This window comes from Homalodisca vitripennis, chromosome 8 (genome assembly GCF_021130785.1).
Source record: "Homalodisca vitripennis isolate AUS2020 chromosome 8, UT_GWSS_2.1, whole genome shotgun sequence".
Lineage (NCBI taxonomy): Eukaryota > Metazoa > Arthropoda > Insecta > Hemiptera > Cicadellidae > Homalodisca > Homalodisca vitripennis.
The window spans coordinates 112,225,348-112,244,124 of NC_060214.1; the positions used below are offsets into that span (position 1 = coordinate 112,225,348).

General features: G+C 34.6%; 1 protein-coding gene across 1 annotated transcript in view; it reads right to left on the reverse strand.

The window, feature by feature from the left end:
* LOC124367906 (adenosine receptor A2a) overlaps positions 1-12,916 on the reverse strand; it is a 174,214-nt gene extending 161,298 nt beyond the window's left edge. Inside the window, exon 1 of the mRNA XM_046825104.1 lies at positions 11,685-12,916. Within this exon, the coding sequence (XP_046681060.1) occupies positions 11,685-12,102 (418 nt within the window). The 5' untranslated portion in view covers positions 12,103-12,916. The remainder of the gene's footprint in view (positions 1-11,684) is intronic.
* Positions 12,917-18,777: the final 5,861 nt, after the last annotated feature.

Here is an 18,777-nt window from a genome sequence, read left to right on the forward strand (position 1 = left end):
GAAGCACTTGGTCCGATGCTGGTGCATGTCATTCTATATGGTTTGGCTGATCGTTAGCGAATACTTTTTCATTGCCCTTGTAGGTTTTTGCACGAGCGTCTGTCTGTATGTCTGTGTGAGACTGAAACGAGACTATAAATGTTGCAGTAACCTCAGCCAAGCCTGAAAGACGACACTTGGTGTAATGTTCTACATTGCAAATTAATACGCTTGTCATTAGTGTTCAACAGTGATATCGATACCCTAAAAGAGGTAGAGGGTTGCACGCAATGAACTATCAGATTAATGGCCGCCATTACTCAATATAATGTTCTCTACTTAATGGTTCATACACGTGCCATTTAAAACTTAAATTATCGCCCGTAAATCAACCAGTGTAAAAATATTCTTTTATTAATAGTGGTTTGGAACAGAGAATTTTATTCAGCCCCAGTCTCCTATAAAAATTCAGATTAATAAACGTAAGGGATCTATATTACAAAACATATATAATAATACTACTATAAATGTTTTTGAATTTTTGGCAAAACTAAGATCGTCAACGAAATTCATTATATGTGTTAATAACAAAAATAATTAAGAAAGCAGATTCCAAGCAACGCTCTTTAATATCTGTTTACTCTAAATAATACAGTGTAATTAATTTCAAAGTGTTTAAGAACGTAAAAACGATTATAGTCTGTTTAGAGCTAATTGGCACTGACTAATCACACAACCAAGTTTTTCTTAAGATAAAAGGAGGAACTTTTCTTCAGAAAGAAATTGATCGTCAACCAGGCTAGTTTTGGTGGCGGTCGAAATAATAAGGTATCAAAAGGGTTAAAAATATAAAACTGTTATTTTTTCTCACATTATATTATTTTGTCCTAGCTTGATGCAATAAAAACTGCTGGATAGACCAATAGCACAATAGGTATAGCACTGCCAGACAATTTGATAGCACACATTAAGTCGCCATTTTAGGGGTCTGACCATAGGTTAGCTGAAGCTGAGTGTTACTACCATTGACGCAACACAAGTGAAGTATTAGACAATTCCTAGTCATTAATTTTACTCAGACGTCAAGGTTTGGATTGTATTTGGACTGTAATATTTGAAGCTTCAAAGGCTGTGTGGTACTAGGCTTTTAACCTAGCGCAACGTAGTGAGTAAATACAAATCAAATTGTTTATTGTTCATTAACAATACAACACGTCACGGAACATTGTCACAATCATAATCGTATAATAGTTATGCAAATGATATTATATATAATGTTATTTATACATGGAGTTGTAAATTTAATCAGATCTTATACAAAAAAAAACAAACTTAACATGTGTATTAAATATTATAATTTATAAATTTATGTGACTATTCCTAATTATTAATCTTAGTGAGACGTCTACATTTTGATTAACTTTGGTCTACACTGTTTGAGGCTTGAGAGGCTGATTATTTAAGCCAAAGACAATAGTTTTTTTTTATGTTTCGAGCTTATTTTGTTCCAAATGCATTTTAACAGGAATTGTTTAACAGTAATATTTTTAGAATCCCTCAAACTGTAATTGACTAAAAGTGGTGATTAGAAAAAAATATTATAGGTTATGATGTGGAGTTGCAAATATTTTTAATATACTAAGGCAAATATTGAATTTTCAGACAAGGTGGATAGTATCTTTAATCAGTTAACATACCTATTTGCAAAAATTGAGTAACCTATTATTGAATTGAACCCGTGACCTCCCGTTAGTGAATTGTAGCTGTAATTCGAAGCTACAGTTAAAACCTGAATGCAATTACTTAAATCATGAATGTGACGTAAACATACAATTTCATCGCGTAAGTGACATACAATCAGAACGATTAACGCCCGATAGTTAGCCTAGATGTGTAGTACGCATTTAGAAACAACTACAGTAGTTCTGGTCACTTTCATTTATTATTAAAAGTAATTAAATAAATCTATAGGTTAAATAGTTCCACATAATCTTAGTTTGATTAAAGATTTCTAAACGTACAACCGATTTTAAACTGTTTTTATTCAATACAAAATTATGGTCTATCAAAACTCTCATGTGTCTTTAACGTCCCGAAATAATAATAATAATAATTTTATTGCGTTTCGAACATGTGCATGTTGTAGCAATTATCAAGCAAAAAAGTAGGCTAAAATTTTGGATTCGTAGATGGCATCTAGGTTACTTTCGTACATACAATTTGTCCCATCCATCCTACAGCTCTTTCATTCGAATTTCCCACCCCAGCACCAGCGTCAGTCAGCCAATCACGTGGTCACCCTAACATGTGCCATGAACTCGTCTGTACTGTAAAAAGCTTCTGAAATCAATGCGGTTCTCAGACGAGTTTTAAATGCCTTAGGCATTGCGACACTTTTTATCAAATTTGCCAGTTTGTGGACAAACCGAGCTCCTGCCTGAGAAGGCAAACGCTCATGTACTAGCGTCCTGTGTCTCCCAGTTCGGTAGTTGTCCCTGCCTCTAGTCTCATAAGAGTGTATATCACTACCTCTAATGTGATTGCATTTTGATCTAAAAAACAGAGGACGTCTCTATAATGTAGAGGGAGGTTAATGTCAACAGTTTCGGATTTCTGAATGCTGGTCTGCACGACTCTCGCCATCGTAGTTTTACAATTGTTCGAACGGCGTTTTTCTTGAGTGTAAACACTCAAGAGAAATGTGTATTTGCACAGCCTCCCCACAAGACCACTCCGTATGACAGGTGGGGGTATATCAATCCATAATACGCCGTCATCAGTACCTGAGTTGGGCAGTATTTGGATAGCTGCCTCAAAACATAAATGCCTGAGGACAATTTTGACCAACGTTGTCCACATGACTATCCCATGTCAACCCTCGATCAAGGTGTATTCCAAGGAATTTTGTCGAGTAGACTACTAAGATATCAGTCTCCTCCAACATCACTATTGGATTTTGATCAGGGACGGTCGGCCGCAAACGAAATTGAACAAACACAGATTTTGACGCGTTTGTTTTAAGATAAGATATAAGCATTCCAGATATTCTGGAATGCTTCTATCCTCTTCTACACTTTTTGTGCTGAACAGTTTTTTATATCTTGGACAGTTTTTGGACATGAAGATCAAATGAGAATAAATTAATATTTCTTTTGTCACAAAATCTACTTACTTCTTCTGACTGAGCCGGGAGGACTATGTAAATACTAATTTAGAGTGGAAACTCGGTTATAATAGTATCTAGGAAGGTACAGAACGCATAGCTATTGTAACGGATGTTGTTTTTGTAAAATTATAAAAATAAAATATGAATAGGCAAGAAAACTACACGACCATAAAGCCGACTGGATAACGCCACGGCACTAAAACAACTCCAATTAATTAATTAATTAACACGTGCCATGACATGACAGCATGCAACATTACAGAACTGAAACAGTGCTGCCAATAGTAATAATACCAACTCCGCTATCAGACTCAATATCAGTCCCAGGTTTATATTTCGTAATACACTATCGTTCGTGTTTGTACAAGAGCCTCGCCCAATCGGTGTCACGAATGTGAACGATTCCTGAAATATAAACAGTAAACTCACTAAATTGTTTCATGCTCGATAAGGAAGATAAGCTGCGCATTTCAATAATTTATACAATAACGCTTTGTTGATTCTTCCAACAGATTGAGAATAATTGTGCTCACTTTGCTTACGGAACGATTGAACGCTCCTATTGCGTCAAAAATCAAGAAAGCAGATCTAAGCCCAAGTTTTAGTGATTTGGTATTGACTACAGTTAATCTTTTAAAGTTTTACACTACAATATTTTGCACTCAATCATTAAAACATGTTATCCATTCTCAGGGCTGTACTGAGATCGGTTTTCGGACAATTTTATGGAGGCTCGGGCCCCCCGGGTGGGGCCAAATATATTTTCAGTCGGAAATTTTAACAGCATAAGTAAATAAGGCTTGGCAATATATTTTAGAGCTTTCACTTTAAGCACATGGGTTTTGGAGAAAAATACACTTTTGATCACGTTTTTTTTGTTGTAAATACAGCTTTATTTCTGTTTAAATTATTCGTTCAAATTTGTAAATTTAAAGTGAAAATTAAATCGAAACCTGATATAAACCATAAAGCACATTTAAATTGAACTAAAAGTTGTTAATTCATATTTTGAGTTTATTTAAATATTCATGAATTCTTAAGATGGTACCGTTTATTTCTTCAATCTTTTTATTCCTTACTTATTAAGATACCATCCACCTTCTCTGAGAATTCAATATTTGCCTTCAACTGATAGAGATACTATCCACCATTCTGAGAATTCAATATCTTCTTTTAACTGATTAAGATGCAATCTAGCTTCTCCGAAAATTCAATATTTTCCTTTAACTGATTAAGATTTTATCGGGTAGGTCCGATAGGACCGAATCTGTCAGGTTGGAAAACTGCATTAGACCGGTAACTCCGAAAATGAAGTCGTCCGATAGCACCGAAAATAATCCACCATGGTCGAAAAAAGGACTTTTCGCCAACTCCGAATTCTACGATCCACTTTCTTTTAGAATTCAATATTTTCCTTTAACCGATTAAGATACTATCCATCTTCTTCGGTTTCCGTTCGACCTTAAGGAATCCTGATGTGATGAAGACGTCCACGTCAATTCCCCTCGTGGGAGTAAGACCGGATCCATCAATAAGTCAATAATTAATCCACGTCAGCTGCATAGTGAAGTTACATGATAGGCAGGCACGGAAGGCTCTCCACTGAAGGAAAGCTATGCCGATCCGTGCCATCAACTCATCAAGGGCAGGATTGGATAATCGCTGCCACTGTGAGGATGATGGGTTAACAAAGGACGCGTGTCCTGCTTGATAGTGCCTCACTGCCAAGTCCATTCATTCTGGCATCTATTTCTTCTGCAGCCCATGTCTCATGTCGGACAGAGCATTAGCACTGATTGCAATAGCTGTCGAAGCCGTTCCCGCTAAACCTCTTTTTCTGAAACGTGTTGACTTTTCTTTCTATTTCTAAAAGTTTTAGGTCCATAAACATAAAAGATTACTAAAAGGCATGTTTGTGAAACGCTTTATACAAAAAATAGTATAAAATATATAAAAGACAGTTTTGTGACATTTATACATTTTTTGCTAATTTTTGATTGATCACTTTTAATACAGGCTATTGTAGTAATGAAATCACCTGAATAAAATAGACATCAGTTCTCATGCTAACGTAACGATAAAACACATTAATAAATTAGGAATAACTTAAAATGTTTACATAAGAATTATATTAAGAGAAAAGGGAAAATGAGAGGTTTTAGATTGTTAAAAATATTGCCAATACAAACTTTGTTTTTGATGATCATTTTCATTTCCAGTGGTAACACTGGAACTCAAAATGTATTTTTCACAACACAAGAAAGGCAATTAATTATTTTTTTAGAACATAAAAAATACAAATTTAAAAGAACATATTTATTTGTGGGACCGCGTTTCTTTCACAAGTTGCCACGTAATATAAAGATGCCAAAAAGTACTAACACACATTTTATACAAAGCTTTGTTAAAAAATAGTATAAAATATCTAAAAAAACCAGTTTTGTGACATTTATTAATTTTTTCAAATATTTTTATTGATCTATTTACTTTTTATATAGGCTATTTTAGTAATTAAATCACCTGAATAAAATAGATACCAGTTCTTAAAACGGCGTGCTTACGTATTATAAAACACATTAATAAATTAAGAATAACTGAAAATTTTTATATGAGAATTGCATTAGAGAAAAGGGAAAATGAGAGCTCTTTATCTCTGTTTAGATTGTTGAAAATATTGCCACTACAGAATTTACTTGTTTTTAAAGTTTTTAGAATTCTTTCATTTCTCAAAATTTATTTTACAACACAAGAAAGCCATTAACACATTTCTTAATTAATTATTTTTTTAAAACACCAAAAGTTAATAAACATTTTAAAGATCATATATTTTTGGACCACGTTTCATTAACAATTTGTTAAGTAATATAAAGATTTGAACTAATAAAACTCTTTTTTATGTCATTAAAAACTTGTTTGTTAAATGGAAGCTGTTTTAGATTGTTTATGTAGGGTATTAAGTTAGTTTATTTTATACTAATTAATCTTCTTATCAAATTTATTTTACAATAGGAGAGGTATTTTTATGTTTTACCTTTTTTATTTTAGTTTTTCTCATACGCCATGTAAACTCCCGTTCTGACATAATCAGTAGATAGTAAATGTTTGTAAACATTAAAATGTGACATCATAATCATATATTTAATTAATTTAAGCACCATTTAAAATTTCTGATCGTTTACAGCATTGAAGCGTAGTGTAAGTTTAGAAGTATAAACACTTTATATTTTATTCTTCTCTGTAATCACTGAAAAGTACAGAGGTTATCAAAATAATAAAATATGAAGTAGTAGTAAAAATATACATTTAACTGTAAATTTTAGCAAAAATATTACGTATATAATGGTTGCTCATTAGTGTAATACAAATATCAAAGACAAAGTTACTAACTTTTACTACAGGTTTAAAGACTGTTTTATAAAAACACACCTTACTTGTTTTTTGACAAAGCTAGGGATTTTAGATTAACTCAACTACGGCATCAGAAATGCCTTAGACCTTAAACTACAATGGCTATAGGTATACATTTCTTGGCCGAAATATACTTCTCAGACCCGCGTACGTTTATATATTCTTGATCGGGACAGCAATGGAAAAATTAACTTCCGTTTCAAAATTACGTAGAGCCCCATTATTAATGTAGGTACTGAGTGTGCTAACTGAAAACTATGAACTTCGAATTTAGGATTCCTCTATGTGGATCTAAAATAAGTACTGAAATCGTTTGTTGTGAAATATTGGATAAAAATTCGAGTAATTTCACGATCCTATAAAAACAGTTTCACTCTCCAAATTTAGCGCACCAAAACACTGCTCTTTAAACTTAAATATAAAATGGATCAAGAGAATGGAATATTTTTCAGTGATTATCACCTAATTGAGGTTTGGAATGTCATTTAAAAGGAATATAGCCACGATGTCCCTGTGTTTTAGTAGGGACTGCTAGTTAAAGATAAAGAAGTAGGGGTACACTGGTTATATGTAGTTAGCAATTTTATTGAATACATGAGGAATGTAAACTTTACAGTACATTCAGTATGGGTGAAGACTATACGTGGCTCAAGGACGTAGCCAGCGAGGGGTTCCAAAGGGTCCGGATTCCCCCCATCCAAATTTTTAATTTGTTCAATTACTCTTTTGGAACGATTATTATTATTTCAATAATTCAGTATTACTGACATGTACTGCTGAAAGATCGTCCTCAATAAAGAAACGGGTCAAGAACTTTTCAAGGAACAAAATGAGGCTTTTTCTCTCTGTCTACTAGTGAAAATATTACTTGTCTGGACCCCTCCCCAATTTTTTCCTGGCTACGCTCTTGACGTGACTGAAGATTGACAAGTTTGGGGCAATTTCAACTAAACTTGAGAGTATCTTGGACTATAATGAGATCATTTCATTACTGCAGTATGCCGTTCCAAAAACTGGCACAGTGCAAATTTCACAGGTTAGAGCCAATCCAGTATCTCGGCTAGGGAAAATTGAAAATGCGTGACGCTGAACAAACAATTGAAGGCATACACGGCATTCTGGTTGTACCGTTATTTAGTTGTATTTTATATAATACATATTTTCGCAACCCTGTTACTCGTTACTGGTTAGTATAAGTTACATCCGATGTTCTTGGAACTAAACTCTTGGCGGATTAATAACCTAATTGGTACGCGTATTATTTTTTTTCTCTCGTAAACTTTGTAGCTGCCGTTCCTGTTGCCGAGCATCTCGCGCGCCTTGTCCGTAATTAAAATTTATACTTTCTTATTATAAATTAGCCTTTTCATGCGAGACATCTAATTTTTAATTTAATATAAAGTGAAGTTGTAAATAGCAAAGTAACTTACCTTAGTTGATGTTTTATTTGGCAGATTAATACTGATAATTGTGTGGTGATATCCTTCTGACGAGACCACGTTGTCATGAATCTTAAGTTGTCTCGATAAATGGCTAATACCGTCGTGATTTTGTTTTAAGCGAGTTCAACTTCGAGTCTCCCATTTCAACTTCCAGTCTCTGATTTTAACTTCGACTCTCTCATTTTAACTTCGAGTGCTTCCAGCATTCATGTTTTAGACTTCTAATCTACTAATCTTCTCTTTTTTCCGACTACAGCTGCAATGTCGAGCCAAGATGCTGACGCCCGCACTTGTGAGTCGACATCAACGTAAAGGGAAGTCAATTTTAAAATTTTAAATAATTATTAAGTTCATAAGCAAAATTCCCATAGAACGTTGGAACCATTAGGTCCACACCCATGACATCATTTAGTTCTTCTTTATCACTCTATTTAGCGGCACCAAAGTGGCAGTACATTAGTTTAATTTTAACATCTAGAAGTGGTGCTTTTATGTTTATTTGCCACAAATCAACATATAGGTAAACTTTGAAAATCGAGTATTCATTACTACAACCTCAGCGGTATCCAACCCCGTGTGTTTCGTCCATTCGGTACACGGTAAAGGAAAGAAGAAATAGAGGCTCGAAGAAAGAAGGAACAAGAAACAACAAGATAAGCACTAAACAAACAGACGTAGGGAATGGAAACCATTTGCATTTGAATCGAAAGTATTGCAAATGGCGGAAGGACAGCGTATCCCGATCCGAGGTATGGCCAGAGCTAAGAGCGGGAAAACGTCTAGGTTGATAGATTAGTGGGACCACTGATTGTAGTGGCGTCTAAAACCTCACTTAATCTTAAGGTGTGTCTGTTCGAGAAGAATATATCATTAATCTCCACACTCACATTCTCTTTCTCAGAATGTCTTTTTCCCACTTGTAAGGATAGACGAAAGAAGATGAAATTCGTCAAGTACGATAAAATAGTTTAAAGTAAAAAGAAACGAAATAATAGAATACGACAGGTCTATGTCAGCATGATTGGCTGAGCGTTAGCGAAGCATATCACTCGAGTAGTTGGAAACAATTAGTTTCTGCCTGTCTGCCTACACGATATTTCGAGAACGAACTGGTTATAAAAAATTGTGAGTGCACAACGCCATTTCTGTATATGGAACTAGTGATGGAAAGAACGGTTCTTTGGAATGATCCGGTACATTCGGATCGGATCACCGAAATGAGCCGGATCTTCAGATCATCTAGATCTGACTCACTCCGCTCGACTATTCGATCAGATCATCGAATAAAGCAATTAAAAATTTAAAAACAATTAATTTATTAAATTGTGTATCTTGATGCGATCAACTATAATAGTTAAAATAATAAATTTTGTTTTTTTATGTAATGTAAAAAATTAATTTCATTGTTTATCGTCCTGTGTAGGCCTACTATGCAATGTAACTGATTTACAAAAATCTTCGGTAGTATTGTATTGTAGTACAGTAAAACAAATTTTAATGGTTCAAAGTAAGCGAAATACATTAGTTTTCAACGAGGAATAACTGTCGTTCTCAATAAATACAGATTTAAAACAGTTTTCTGGTGTGAAGGAAACAGGATTTTTCCGGACATTTTCCATCGTTCATTGAATAAAAAAATCAGAAACACTACGTTTCGAGATATGCAATCTGATGTCTTCTTCAGGTAAATACTAAGTGCATATTTTAAAGTTAGTGAAGTTGACACACAACATGGTGGTTGTGATTCCTGACTTACGCGTGTCACAACGCTCCTGTATAATTTGTTTATTTTAACCTATTTTGTAATTATGTGTTAGGTTAGTTATTTACTTGAAGAAGAGATCAGATTGCAGATTTCGAAACGTAGTGTTACTGGTTTTTTGTTTCACTGAACGATGGCAAATGTCCGGAAAAATCCTGTTTCCTTCACAATCGTCAAAAATAAACTTCAAGCAAAGAAATTTTTTATGGTTTGTTCAACAAGGAGTCGGCTCACCAAATGACCCGGTTCATTTCATCAGATGATCTGTTGGATCAGTGAATCGGTTCACTCATGATCTTTGCATCAATGTAAGGAACAGAGTTCGATTATGTTACATATCCTTCCTAGGTGTTTCACTGACCGTTAGCGAACTTTTTTTGTAATCATACTTAGTTCAATCACGGCATTTTAACATGTGAGTTACCAACACATGTAGCCTAATTAAAATGAGCTAGAGCCTTGAAATTGTAACTATAGCCACCCCAACACACGTACCACTAACCTGTAATAATACATGTTCTCTTTCCCTTAGCCGATTATGACCAAAATAAAACTTATCCCCGGTCTTTAAATAATTATTGAGCACTGGTGGTGAAACTGGTGACGCACTAAGTGGACTGGGGTGTCCCCTAGCTATTATTAAACCACTTATCTCTCCGATTGTCAAATATTCTACACTCACTTGTAAATTTACTAACGGTTCAGTCACAGTTTACAGTCAACTTAAGATGACGTTAGGAGACATTTTTATAAAACAAATACTATTTCTTATAGTGTTTGTTTTGTGTGTATTTTATACTGTTTATATCTTGTTAACAGTTATGGTTATGGTTATAACTTTAAATAATTATAATTATTTACGTACCGTGGACTATTTTTAATAAATATAGACTAAACGTGCATTAGCTAAACGTAATTTGTTATAATTTGAACTAATATTTATTCGATTAATAAACAATAATTATCAAATAGTTTATTTTTCTTAAGAGGTTTTTTTGTAATTACATATTTTTAGATTTCCCACAGTCCATTTTCCTTTTAAACTTATTGTTTAACCCGCTACTACTGTATGTATTATGTAACTTACCCGCTGCTTCGCATGCAATTTCGTAGGGTTTTCACCCATTTTAGCACTTCTTATTTGTGTAAAAAATTTAATAATACAAAAATACCTCAAAAATTGTATACTTATGGCAATTGTAATTTACTTTTTTGTTAGTACGTTTTGTTCCATACATATTTTGTCTTGTTTGTCAAATTCTGGCCATTTTATGTTTAAGGATATTTTGTAATATAGAGTACTTGTCTAATCGTTGAAATCTAAAACTTCATGAAAAGAATGGTTAGTCCTTACACATTCTCACTCACTATAAATGTAAACAAATTGAAAATAATAAACAATGTTTACACAGAACAGTTGATTACATTTGACAAGCTCGTTCAATTAATATTAAACAATTTTAGAGACCAAGATGGGATTTGTCGCTACTTTAAAGACCAGTGGGGCGTAGCCCGGATGGATTTTCGAAATAAGAATTGACTCGTACCAGGAACCGTAATAATTTCCATGTAAATTCCAGTACAATCGGTTGAGTAGTACAATTCTAAACATGGCATCGAACTAATTTATAGGGTTATTTTGAACTACGTCATACAGAGCTACTCTAGAAATGTCTAAAATTCTGTTCCATACATTATACTGAATGATCACAAAAATAAATCCTCTTAATTATGTAGTTTGTATGGAAGCACATTTATTTTGTGAAATGGTACCTATAGTTACTAGTATAGAACCTAAAAAAAATAAAACGAAAGGACTATGAAGATGCTCGTCTATTCCTTCGTACCGTCTAAAGCACACGGAATGGTTATATTATTCAAGACGTTGCTCAAGAACCCCAGAATCGGAGATGATGCAGAGACTCACCTATGGCGGTCTTGGTGCGGACATTCCTAGAGTAGCCCATGGGGTAGAGGATAGCCCAGTAGCGATCCACGGAGACGGCGACCAGGCTGAAGATGGAGATGGTACAGAGCACCACCAGGAGGGAAGTGGTGAAGAGACACACGTGCTTGTGGGGAGGGAGACCCACGCTGGTCAGGAGAGCACAGGGGATGCCCAGGAGGCCCACCAGGAGGTCAGCGGCTGCCAGGGACACTATGTAGTAGTTGGTGCGCCTCCTGAGTCGGCGCTCTCTCCTGAAGGCTAGGATCACCAAGAGGTTCCCGATCACCGCGATGAAAGCCACGGCCACCTCGCTCACCACGTAAGGTATGTTTATCTCCATGACCGGATACGTGGCGTTGGCAGCCACCACGGCACCCGCGGCACTTCCGGCCACCATTCTACCTCTTCTTCTTCCTGAAGGGGGAGATGGATCTCATGGTCTCCAGGATGGAGACGCCAGTTCTTCCGGTACACCTCTCGCTCCCCTCTGAACGTAAACTTTAACCCATGTACTACATGTCAAGAAATAGTCGCGTACAACACTAATTATTACTTCACGCACGATGAGACACTACAAGTTATAAAGCACCGGTTTGTGATTATTGAAATTTAGTTATTCACTGAAGTGCGAGATTCAAAAGATAAATGCAAACTTGTACCAAAAAAGAACGAAAACAAACACAAGATCTACGCCCTTTAAAGTAACTCTAATTACGCCCTTTGTTATTATAATAAATTGTATTAAACTTGATTTGAAAATTAAAACGTTTTAAATTGTTAATCTATACAAGATACAACTCCTTATTTACTTCACAAATGGTTGGAATAAATTGTCAGATCTTCCCCAAAAACACTAAGTAAACAGTATCACTAGTCGTTACACTGACAGACTGTCAATTAGTATTTTCTGTTTCAATTACAAACTTGTCAGATATTGATAACTAATATCCTATAATCCAGCTATGTATTGTAAATCACAAGATTGGCATTTTATATTCGAGGTTGCCGTAATTCTCGCAAAGTACACTGGTCGTTGGTCAAGATTCGTGTATGATTGGAAATATTCACGGAAAACTCACAACACTTTCGCAACTTATTGTTTAATTTTCCGAGTTGCCGGTAATAAAAGCGCGCGTAAGCTCGACACGTCCGACACCTCTGCCACTCCGCCCGCGACTGGAAGGCAGAAGCGCGCTGAACTGAGCGCGCAAAAGCGTTGCCAACCTTGCGCCATGAAATACAGGATCCGGTTGATACGATTCCGGAAGCCCATTATATTTCACACACATAATCGTCGCCAGCTGTGTTTGGGAAAGTTTTATTTTAGGTTACGGTATATTTTCAGATGTGGTTTTTCTGCTGCATTCAATCGATAAGTAGCCTAATACTGGAGATAAATCTCTGATGTTACTTTATACTTCAATAAAGTTTTAAATAGTATTATTAACAATAAACGGAAACATTCGTCATGCGTATTTATCTATTTGTGTAAAAGTAGTAATTCATTCTTCTTCACTGTCCATATGTGTTGTCTCCCAAAATGCCGAAAAAATTATAAAAAGTTAAATAAAATTCGTTAATGTTTAGTGAACAACCTCTTTCAAGAAATATAATTATAAATCAGTAAAACTCTTAAGCCAATATCGCAGAAAAGCCGAGCTTAACAAGATTTTTTCAAATAATGATTTGTTTACCAGATGTATTATATTAAATTACATACAGTCATCAAAGGCTCGTTTGCTTATTTAATTTAAATTATATCAAATTCAAGAATGTAAATAACATTTAAAAATGTAATCTATAAATTTTATATATATTTTTTTTATAAAATCTTTTTCCCTTTGGAAAGATTGAACTCTCAGTCAACCAGATGTTTAGGGTCCGTATGCAGTATCCATTCTTATAATAATAATATTTTCATTAGAATTCTTATTACTTTCATTATCTCTTAGTAGACTTTTCATTTTATAACAATACGATACAGGCCGATGAGGAAATCGATTGGTTTCGAAATGCTTCGTCCAAAATGTAAATGTTATATTATAGTTTGTAATAATCATTTTGTTACAATTTTTTTTTATTGCTCCAAGAATCTCCATATAACATTTTACTTGTTATATTATGCCAGGCAGAGAACACATTCTCCATCTCTGGGACCGCAAGTAAGATTAAGGAAATGCTAAAAGATCAATATTCTAACTAAAAGAAATCATCTAAGAGAATTACAGTGTGTTTATTTTCCGCCGGGTCTTTCGCCCTAGATCCACAGACTTATGTGAAAGCGTTTGAACAGTAGTAATCATTCATTCAATGAACGCTTGGTCATATATTTTTGTTATGACATTTTAGGTACATATATTACAGTCTTAATTATTTTACTAATAAATTTAACACGATCCACACTTTAAAAAAATGACAACATTTTTTGTTGTTCTTTTAAAATAATAAAGATATGATAACAAGTAAATGATAATAGGATTTCGGACATTTGCCATCGTTATAGGTTGTAAAAGGTATAACACAACGTTTCGAGGATTGGAATCTTTCATCTTCGTCAGGTGTGGGAGGTATTAATACATACAAAAATAACGAACAGAAAGAAGTAAAGAAGGGAAAGAAAAGGATTCAAGCATATCCAAAAGCTGCTTGGTGTCCAGTCCAGGCAGTGTCACTGCTCAGGATTAAGGTATTAACACCTCCCCCACCTGATGAAGAGGATAGATTCCAATTCTCGAAACGTTGTGTTATACCTTTTATAACCTATAACGATGACAAATGTCCGAAATCCTGATATCCTTTCAAACCTTCCATAACAAACTTTAAACAAAGAACATGTAAATATTGATACTTATTGACAAGTCATGTAGGGCAAGCGCCCTCTCACGATGTCGGGTTTGAAAATATTGCGACTTCTTGGGTTTATTTTACTTTGTAATATTGATAAGTTTCAACGTTTTCATTAATGAAAAGCAACTCTTTTTACGAAATTGAACTTTGAGAATTCAATCAGTACAAGCTGTGTATGATAGTTTTTACTCCTGTTAGGATTATGTTTTAGAATGAATTTTATTTAGAAAATGTCTATAAAAGCAAACACTCATTGGTAATAACATTTTTGTTTTCCTTTATTTGTGTACCGGTACATTATTTACTTAAAGAGCTATACTTTATCCTACAGTAAGTTATGTTTTCTACAGTTAATTTATATAAAAACGCACAAATAATAACTAAAAGTATTTTAGCACAAATAACTGTTCCGTTTTTCCACAATAAAATTAGGAAGCATCACGAAGATATCCTGTTTAAGAATCTTCAAACTAAGAAAAAAATTGTTACGTACACAAATTCTTAGTATAGCCTACAATTTTCTCATGTTATATGAGGTTATTTGTAATAAAATAACTTTTTTTAAATATATATGGTTTTGTTTTTCACTGATAAGAAATAAAATTTTAATTCTGACTAACAAAACAAATGATAAAACTCCTTGCAGTAAAAATAAATGTATACAGGGTGAGGCAGACCACCCGTCGCGACAAACCGAGAAAACTACCTTCTTCATTTTCACGAAAACCCCCACCCATATTACGACCCCGAAGAGTTCGTGATAAATCATTTTAGCACCCAAAAATACCCCCGAAATGGTACTTGGATGTGAGGGATAGGTAGGAGTAATTTTTTAAAGATATTCAAATGTAAAAGTTACTTATCAGGAAGATTATTTAAATTATAAGGAATGTCGATCTGTACCACATTTCAAAAGTATTCACTAACCTTTTTTTTTTTTTTTTTTTTTTTTTTAATAAAGGATTGATTTATTTCGCTTTATTTATGCAACGTGGTCCAAAATTTCAAAGTTGTACAATTTATTCTTTTTTACTGTTACTCACCGCTACTGAGTTTAGCCCCAGTTCACATCCCTCTTAGTGCAGTGTCTTAAATCTGAAATGCAACAAAACGTCATGAAAATGAATATTTTTTGCGTAATGTCTGATCTATCCAAGATACTTTAGATGTACTACTATAGCGAAACTTTAAATACCAACATTTCGTTTTTAAGAGAACTATTGATAGGTCATACCTTGATATTTGATTTTTTGGCTTTACGAGTTTGAAATGTTCTAAATTTGAACTATTTAAAAAAATTGGAAATATTCAGACATGTGACAACTGTAACAATATTTTTAGAAAGAGTACTCCTTTGGTATCTTTGGATAAAAAGGTGGATTTGCTACATTCTAATAGATTTTGATGCTACATGGCAGAAAAGAGGCTGTATATAAACAAAATGCATTTTGTACCGTCACAATAGTGTGAACACTGACAAAGTTTTGGATGTCGAATTATTGACAAAATACTGTGCTGGGTGCACAAAAACAAACTAATTGATAAAAATCTCTGTTCATATGTCACATGGTGTAATGATGGCTCAAGTGACGGAATGGAAACTTTTCCCGTTGATCTGAAGCCAATAGGGGTAAAAGGGTTATGATTTTTAAAATTTCTTGGGGATGATGACTCTAAATCATATCCTGTTGTTTGTGCCTCTGATCCTCCTTATGGAGATGTGTCTGTGACTGAAGCTGGAATGTGTAGGGCATATACAAACAAAAAGGATGGGTACAGGACTCCTGTAGCTGAAACAAAACTAAAACTCTGCTCTCTAATGGAAAACCAATTGGAGGTATTGGAAAAGCTGTGGTATAGCTATAAGAAACAATGTGGATGATTTGGAAAATATGGAGAGAGCGTGTGCTATTTATTTTCGTAAACTATCCAGAGATGCGAATCCTTCCGAATCAGATGTCTATTCAGAATACAAAATTGTTGCTGCATCTGGCTTGTGCAAGCGAACCTAGTGGTTGTGCTCGCTTATGCCTTGACGATTTCGTCTAAACTAGTACGTTGAAACGATGCACAGTTCATTTGGGTTTCTTCGTCGTTGATTTTGTTTGGATCTCTTCAGACGAACATGACTCCAGAGATTCCACGAGTCAAGTCTGTGACAGCGTCAGAGTCCAGACACTGCACTGAGAGGAAAGTGAACGGAGCTGAACTCAACATTCACAATTAAATGATAATGACGAAGACTTAGATTGTGTCATAAATATTTATTTTGGCCCATAAATAACAATATAGGTTTGTCCTTTCGTAGAGTGAAAAAAGGATGGGAATTTTTTTAATTTTAAACGAACAGATTATGTACTTTTATCTATATTTCTACAGAGTAATATTCGGGACAGTTTTATCTTCCAAAGAATTGTTATCTGTGATAAAGTTAAATATAGATTAGTATAAACACAGAGAATAGTTTTATCGTTATCAATTGTTTTATCTTCCTGGGAGAGCCGATAACCGAGAGTTCTAAGAAGTCGTACTTTGGATATGATTAAGAGACAGAGCAAGTTCAAATCCTGTGTGTGACCGTAATATTCATTTTTATCAGTAATATCAGTGGCGTACTTAGTACGGTAAACGGACTGTAGGTCCACGTCATAAAATTGCCGGAAGCATTTCTTACCTACTTCTTAAGGGGTGGACAGTAGGTCCACGGTCCCGGCCTGGGACCCACTGTCCGACTCACGGGTTTCTTTTGACGAGGGGTTGATAAGGGATCGTTGTTCTCACACTGCAGCACTTGAATGGATGTTTCGAGATCTAAACTCTATATCTGCTAAATAATTTTCAGTACACTACATAAGACAGCTGTAAAAAGAATGAAACGAAATTATATTCACAAAATAAAGTCAGGTTAGTTACGCCATTTCTAACTTAAGAATGTCTGTAACGATTATAGTGTCTACTGGTATATACAGTATTATACAAACGATGGTCCAATATAAGGAATAACTAATACAAACTTACTGTAGATGTTTATGATTCATTAGGACAATGCCAACCAAATTAATCAGATAGTAATATAATGCTATATGGAATTCGTTAAGATATAATCCCTATTAGTAATCCACTTCATATGTGATAGCTTGAGTAAATTGTTGTTAATATTTGCTGCTTTAGCAGTACGCTGTGCGAATGTAGTGGAAGCATCACTGACCAAAATAAAGTATAAGTGCAGGTAGAAAAACTAATGCACGGCCAGGTCAGTTTTGAAAAGTAGGACAGTTAGTCCACAGGTGTCGGCGTGGACTAACTGTCCTACCCTGCAGAAAAGTGACGTCAGCCACCCTCGTCAAACTAGGCGTGGACCTACAGTCCTACAATCACTTAGTACTTAGCTTCTTCAAGGGGAAGGGGTGAATCTGATTGAAGAGTCCTCCACACCAGAGGTATGGAATAAATCTAAGATTGGAAAAATTGGCCACGAATAATACAAAGTAAAATTGTTTTATTTCAAAAATTCGGTTTGCTGTTATAAGAATATTTCCTCCTTGCACTGTAGCCATATTGTAGCGCCTACACACACTTGGCTGTGCTACCAACTCTCTTTCCCTAAATCTGCACAGGATGGTCCATGAGGATGAGCAGAATAAGGCTTGAAAGGAGATCGACCTCTGCTCAAAATTATCTCTTGGCCATCTAACGTCACCGACCTTCTTTAAAAACAACCAGGTAATAAATTCGGATGCAGTGAGGGAATTAATTGATTCCTTTGATATAACGGATGAATCATAAAACATGATGGCTTTTGTGCTTCGATGACTTGGTGATTATATTAGTTACAAGGTTTGTAGCTGCAGTAACTACGATGCCATTTTAAGGATAATAAACGTGATTTGTTAGTGAATAATAGTGCAATCTTTATAAATGAAAGATATTTTTATTCAAGAGAGTTTCGTGAATATCGTTCAAAAGTGTTCCAGAATGCAAACATTTCTAAACCTTTTGTAATAAACAATTTCTCTGTTTCTCGAACTGCTTTAAAAATATTGATTACATGTAAAAAAATAAGTTGTTAATTCAAGTTCTCACAAAATCTATCAACTTGTTAAGACTATTATATGCTATAGGAATTGATTTTACAGTACTTCCTTCAGAAAGTTGATGCAAGTAATATACAACTGTAGTAAATTGCAGTCAACGTTTTCAAGGCAAAATCCATAGCAAGGAAAAT